The sequence below is a fragment of the Echinops telfairi genome, unplaced genomic scaffold, assembly GCF_000313985.2.
Source record: "Echinops telfairi isolate 266 unplaced genomic scaffold, ASM31398v2 ScPeMD7_31;HRSCAF=116, whole genome shotgun sequence".
NCBI lineage: Eukaryota > Metazoa > Chordata > Mammalia > Afrosoricida > Tenrecidae > Echinops > Echinops telfairi.
In genome coordinates this window covers 41,917,650-41,924,947 of record NW_022103928.1, presented here as the reverse complement: position 1 = coordinate 41,924,947, position 7,298 = coordinate 41,917,650, and the positions used below count along the sequence as shown (strand labels likewise).

The window sequence follows — 7,298 nt, the reverse complement described above, 5'->3', positions numbered from 1 at the left end:
ACTTCCTTGCTCTCTTGTGCATTTCCCGCCCCAGACCTGGGGCCAGCTTTTTACACAAGGGCTCTTGTTTCATTGGGTGGGAAGTAGTATTTCTAGACTACATGTTGGGTGGTGGAACGAAAGATTAGTTCTTATATTTGAAAACAATTTTATGGATGGTGAATACGGTAGCATGATGGATTATGCATTGGGCTGCTAACCCCCAGGTCAGCAGTTTGAATCCACCAGCTACTGCATAGGAGAAAGGTGATTCGTTCTGCTCCTGTAAAGATTGATAGCACTGGGGCAGTTTTACGATGTCCTATAGGGTCACTATGAGTTATAATCAACAGACTGGAAGTAAGGGTTTTGTTTTTGTTTTATTTATTTTAATCATACAAAATATTTTGTGTCCTATTTGCTATCAGATTATAAATAAACAATAGAAGTAAAATATTTTTTTAAAATACAACTAGGCAAAATATAAAACATTAGTAATCTTTTAAAAATGAAAAGATGATCATGAGAAAAATCAAATTAGTGTGTCATACAGCTAATTAACTTGAGCCTCCTGTGGTAGCAGATTTCTTTTGTCACACTGTGTGTTGTCCCAAAGAATATTCCAGCATGCTCCAAAGTGCTTAGGTGTTAGTGCCTTTTATTTAGTAGAAACATATCAGAGAGAGGCTTCAAACAAGGTAATATTAAAAAGTGCTGGGCATATTTCACCACATTTAAAGGGCCCTTTGATGAAAAGTGGGATGTGTTTTTCCAGAACGAGTGCATTGGTTTTATGTCAGTGTCCAGCTGCAGTCTAGGTGAGTTCCTTGACGTTCTGTGCTTCCTTTTCTTCCTCTCCTGCAGATAAAGAATTCATCTATAGAGAACAGAAAGGAGATGTGGTACTGCGAAATGTTGAAACAAATATGTCTACAGTGTTAATCGAAGGCAAAAAAATTGTAAGTACTTTCTTTAATGGCCAAGATAATTTCAATTTTTCCTCCTTCAAGTCAATAAAGCAGAAAATGACTTTAGGTTTCAACTTTTAGTATAGCCAAGCAGCAGCAATAAACTTGTAATACTACCGGCTGAGCAACTAAAGATAATGTGAAATTGAAACCACACTAATTTAATAAGATGAAAGCACAGTTTCTTTCCGTGGACGGGAAATTTCTCTGCAGGTGTTGGAAACAAGTGTTGCATATCTTATATAATTGAAAGATAACGTCCTAAGGCTCTTACACATTTACAGAACAATTGCAATAATGCCCATAAAATACTCCAGGAGGACGTGCTCAATCTGGATGTAAAAACACATGTTCACATGCACAGGGACTATTCAAGGTACTTATTTAAAATATTGACTGAAGAAATCAATATTTCTTTTAAAATCAATTTAGCAAAAGACCAAACGGTGCAGGAAGTATCAAAAGAAGAATTGGTCACAATGCAGCCATTTCAAGAGGTAGTAATGATCAAGAACCAATGGCATTAAAATTAGAAGTCCAGATTGCAATAAAGGCATTAATAAAAAACATGGCTGCAGGAATTGATGAAATACCAACGGAAATATTCCAACAGGTTGATGCAGTATGGGGAACACTCACTAGTCTATACCAAGATATTTGGAAAACAGCTACCTGGCCAGTTCACTGGCAGGCTGCAGTCTTCTCTTGACTGGCATATTTGTAGAGACTGATGAACCCAAGATTGGCAGTTCAGAGGGCAGGATTCTGGCTGCAGAAATGAATGAACCCAACGTCAGTAGTTGAGATGGCAGGGTGTTGATGACGCTCAGGAGCAGCAGGCAATACAGTGGCCTTGGATCCTGTCCGAAGGAGCAGAGGTTGAATGATGCGACAGATGTGAACAAGTCAGACTCAGCAAAAAGCAAGGGAGTTTTTCCATAGTGGATCACATCCCTGAGGAAACTTCTTTTCACTTGATTAGTTGTTCATGACAGATCTCATTAAGGACATGATTACATTATGTAGTCCCTACAGATTCACTGCCAAACCACTGAGAATCCTGGCCCAGCCAAGTGGATACCAAACCGTAAATATCACGTACATTCAAGTAAAATTTTGTTTACTGTAACTCAAAAATGGTTGCAGTGGTACACTGACTGGGAACTGCCAGAAATTCAAGCCTGATTTAAAAGAACACACAGAAGGAATAAAATCATTGCTGACATCAGACAGATCTTGGCTGAACGCAGAGGATGTCAAGGGCATTCAGCTGTATGGATCATGTGTAAGTCTGGGTGCATTAGAGAAACAAATCCACAGAAACTCATATGTATAAGACAGAGTTTTATTTAAAGGGTAAGTACACATCAAGAAAACATCCCAACCCAATGCTCCCCAAGCCCACAAGTCCAACATTAGCCCATATGTCCGACACCATCCACAAAGTCCTCCTCCATCTCACAAAATACACGCAATGACGCCAACTGCAGCAGGAAAGCTGAATCAGTGAGCGTGCAAGCATCTCAGCGCTGGCAGGGGTCTGCACACGGCTGCTGCACAGGGCTGCATCAGGGTAGGTCCATGTGGCTTCTCTTCAGGGATGTCTTGCAGGAAGTGAGCCTTGCCAGCTGAAGCAGGGAACTAGCTAAGGCAGCTGCACTCTGGTCCAACCATCAGAAAGCAAGAGACCAGAGAACTAGAAAGGCTAGGCTCACTGAGCCATTTATCTCTCTGCCCTTCAGTTAACCCCACATGTGTTTATCAGCCAGGTTGGCACAATAAACTTTAACTATCTCAGATCATTACAACTGTGGAAATTCCAGAACGTTTCATTGTGCTCGTATAGAACCTGTACGTAGTCCAAGAGGCAGTCTTTGGAATAGATATGAAATGGTTTAAATTCAGGAAGGTATTCATCAGGGTGGTAGCCTTTCATCATACCTATTCAACCTCTATGTTGTGCAAATAATTCAAGAAACTCAACTGCATGGAGAAGAATGTGGTATTAGGACTGGAGGACGACTTGCTAACCACCTGCAAAATGCAGATGACACGACTTTGCTTACTGAACGTGAAGAAGACCAGAAGCACGTACTGATGGAGATCAAAGCCGACATCTCTCTATGTCATCTACAACTCAATGCAAAGAAAACCAAATGCCTTACACCTGGTCAATAAATAACATCTTGCCAACTGGAGAAAATATTAAAAGTGTAAAGGATTTCATATCATTTGAATTCACAATCATTGTCCAAGGAAGCAGCAGTTGACAACTTAAATGTATTATGGTTTGGGGCAAATCTTTGTGTAAAAGACCTCCTTAAATGGTTACATCTCAGAGATGTCAGTTTCAGGAAAGCAGATGTGCCTGACTCAAGCTATGCTTTCTTTATGGGCCTCATATGCATATGAAACCTGGAAAATGAAAACGAACTGATGCTTTTGAATTATTGTTTCGGCAAAGAATATTAAAAGCACCAGGGTCTGCCAGAAGAACAAACAAATATGCTTCAAGGAAGTATAGCCAGATGTTCTTTAGAAGTGAGATGGTGAAACTGCTCATGTACTTTGGGACTGTTATTAGGATATATCAGCTCCTAAAGAGGGACATCATGCTTGATAAAGTAGAGGGTCGGTGAGGAAAAAAGGAAGATGCTCGGAGAGATGGATTGACACAGTGGCTGCAAAAATGGGCTCAAACGAACAGCATCTGTGAGGATGACATAGGACCCGGTAGGGTTTCTTTCTGCTGTACATACAGTCTCTATGAAATGGGACCATCAGAGGGCACATGATAGCAATATTTAAAATACTGACTGAAGAAATCGATGAAAAAACAATTTCACAACAATCTCTATTTTTCTGTTTTTCATTATATTAGTATTCAGTAGTAGAAAAGTTAAATATACGAATATAAAGCATTAATTGTTTTTGTCTGTTAAACTTGGAACTCAAAAGAGGAAACTGAGGCTAAATCCATGTAAGAAGCAAGAACTAAAACAGGCCATAGCTTGTCATATGCCCAGACAAAACTATCATGACCTGGCTCTGGTACGAACCAAGGAAATAAGAATCTTAGACGCCTATAATCTGGGGATTAGAGGAGACCTTAGAAGAACATAGCTCGCTGGTTTTTCCAGATAAGGATTCTGAGTGCAGAGGGTTAGAGAATAATTTGTCACAGTCCTGCAGATCACTGGCGACAGAGCAAAAACTCAGGAGGTGGCTAGCATGCAATGTCCTTGTGAAAAGGATGGATGACTTCATCGTTGTGCCTCTTCATCTTTAGATTCCTAAAAATCTTCCCTGCTTTTCCTGAGGAAAATTTAATTTGCTAATAGTTAAATATTTGTATTTCATTTGCTTTTAGTATAAAACATCTTTATCTCTAAGAATAAAAATAAAGCAGGTGAGTGATGTGTTGTTTTAAGTTGGTCTTGAAGTTTACATAAAATGCCATGCTTGGCTACTAACAGAAAGGTTGGATGTATTTCTACAGAAATACATCTCAGGAGAAAAGTCCAGGGATCTACTTCTGAATAATCAGTCATGGAAAACTCTACTCCAACATACATGGGGGCACCATAGGGAGAGAAGAGCTTCTAATGCATTCTAATTTGACCCTGTTTGATCTAAGAAAGTAGAATAGACACTTTCAAATCCTTACTTATTACTTCCCTGCTGAACCTCCCATATAAATGTACTCCCAAGATATATAGGCTGAATAATATAGTGCTGTACTATTATTGAGCCTAACATGTATAGGCAAAATTATTTAGACTTGTGTTATCATATGGTTAACTCTATCTTCAGATAAGGGACTCAGTCATGAGAATAACCCAAAGGTCATAAACCCTGCCACAACTTTGGAGAAGAGTCCAGTGGGTTAGTTGTTTGTACCCCCAAGTAGCCACATTTATTTGATTCCATTTTCCTCAGGCCTCTTTAATTACTGTGATTGACTTTTGCCTGAAATCCGCTGATGGAAAGGGATGCAAATGAATGCAAAGGCTATGCCAAGCCAGTGGGAAAGCTTTTAAAATAATCTGTGATTATGCAAATGCAGGATTTAGGCTAAGTGTTGTAGTTAAATGATGGTCTCACTCACCCTGCCTCCCACAAACATTGTTCTCTGACCAAAAGTTCCCTTTAATTGTCCTTTATCATCCCTCTAGATGGTAGAAGTCAGTCATGAAGTATTTCAGAATACCCTGAACACTTTAACTTTTGAGTTTGTGTATATGTTTTTAACATTCTATGATAATAACATCATAGTTTGTTTTGTTTTTTTAATTTTGGGGGTTTTTTTAAATGTCACTTTGTTTAAAGTGGGATGTGTTCAAATCGTGATACTTAATCACCCACGGCCATCTGGTCAATTCTGACTCATAGAGCCCCTATAGGACAGAATGGAGCTGCCCCATAGACTTTCCATGGCTGTAAACCGTTATAGAAGCAGACTACTATATTTTCTCCTATAGAACAGCTAATGCTTTCTAACCATCATCCTTTTGGTTTGCAGTCCAGTGGTTTAACCACTGTGCTACCAGGGCTTCCTTATCTAACAGTCTAGAACATATGTATAGTATACTCTGTGCTATCAAGTCCATCTCGACTCATTAGCAACCCATTAGGACATAGTCGAATGGTTCCTGTGGGTTTCCAAGACTGTAATTCTTTCTGGGTGTAGAAAGCCTCATCTTTCTCTTTGGAATGGCTGGTGGTTTTGAACTGCTGACCTTGAGGGGAGCACCCCAAAGGATAACCCACTAAGCCACCAGGATTCCTTTGTATAGTGTATAAAAATTGATTATTTAGAAAAGATTTGTCAAAATGTTTTTATTTTAGATATTTTCAGGTGATCTTTAGGGGCTCTGGTGGTGTAGTGGTTAACACATTGGGCTGCGATCCACATCACCCCGGGAAAAAGACTGGGCTTTCTACTGCCATAAACAGTTATAGTCTTGGAAACCCATAGGGCATCACTATGAGTCAACATGGGCTCGATGGCAGTGAGATTCGTTTTGGTTTTTAGTTTCCATAGAGAATGAACTATATAGAAGAATGCTTTGGCTTAGCTGTTCTGTAATCAAAGGCAGATTCTGATCTGTAATCAAATCCTATCTGATCAGTGGTTACCTGTGTTTTTGGAAAATAACATGAATAATTTGTGTACTTTGTAGAACACTGGCTGTTCTTCCAGCCCTCTCTTTGTTCTTTCTTTCTTTTCTTTATTTGATTTTGTCATTCTTTCATTGTTTGTTAGGTGCTGTCTAGTTGGTTCTGACTCATAGTGACCCAATTTACTGCACCATCCTCACAATTGTTCCTATGTTTAAGCCAGCGTCTCTCAACCTGTGGGCCACCTAACAACCCTTTCACAGGGGGAGCCCAATTTATAGGAGTAACAAAATGACAGTTATGAAGTAGCAATGAAGATAATGTTATGGTTCGGGGGTCACCACAACATGAGGAACTGTACTAAAGGGTCGTAGCATTAGGAAGGTTAAGAGCCACTGGTTTAAGCCCATAGTTGCATCCACAATGTCAGTCTATCATCTCAGCACCTTCCTCTTTTGTCCTTGCCTTTCTACTCTGCCAAGCATGATATCCTTCTGCAGGGACTAATCTTTCCTGATAACATGTCCAAAGTATGTGAGAGGAAGTCCCATCATCCTTGCTTCTAAGGAGAATTCTGGTTGTACTCCTACAAATGCACATCTCTTTGTTCTTTTGGCAGTCCATGGTACTTGCAATACAACAACATAATTCAAATGCATCGACTCCTCTTCAGTCTCCCTTTTTTAACGTCCAACTTTCACATGCATATGAGATGAATGAAAATACCATGGCTTGTGTAAAGCACACCCTAATCTTCAAAGTAACATCCTTGCTTTTCCATACTCTAAAGAGGTCTTGTGCATCAGATTTACCCAAAGCAATGTGTCCATTGATCTATTGACTGCTACTTCCATGAGCATTGATTGTGGATCCAAGCAAGATTAAACCCTTGACAACTGTAATCCTTTCTCAGTTTAACATGATGTTATCGACTGGTCCATTTGCGAGGATTTTGGTTTTCTCAAGTCCTCCTCACTTGCAGCAAGCCAGGTTGTGACATCGGCTTATCACGGGTTGTAAATGAACCACCTTCCTATCCTGCTGCCCAATTCTTCTTCATAGAGTTCAGCTTCACTGATTATTTGCTCAGAATACAGAGTGAATAATTATGGTGGGAATATACAACCCTGACACATACCTTCTCTAATTTTAATCTGTGCAGTCGTCATTGGTTCTGTTTGCACAACTATCTCTTGATACATGCACAGGATCCACATGAGCACAATGAAA

General features: G+C 39.7%; 1 protein-coding gene across 1 annotated transcript in view; it reads left to right on the top strand.

Moving 5' to 3' along the window:
- Positions 1 to 314: 314 nt before the first annotated feature.
- Positions 315 to 7,298, top strand: part of DPP6 (dipeptidyl peptidase like 6) — a 398,654-nt gene continuing 391,670 nt past the window's right edge. Inside the window, exons 1-2 of the mRNA XM_030885622.2 lie at positions 315 to 339; positions 844 to 938. Coding sequence (XP_030741482.1) covers positions 315 to 339; positions 844 to 938 — 120 coding nt within the window. The remainder of the gene's footprint in view (positions 340 to 843; positions 939 to 7,298) is intronic.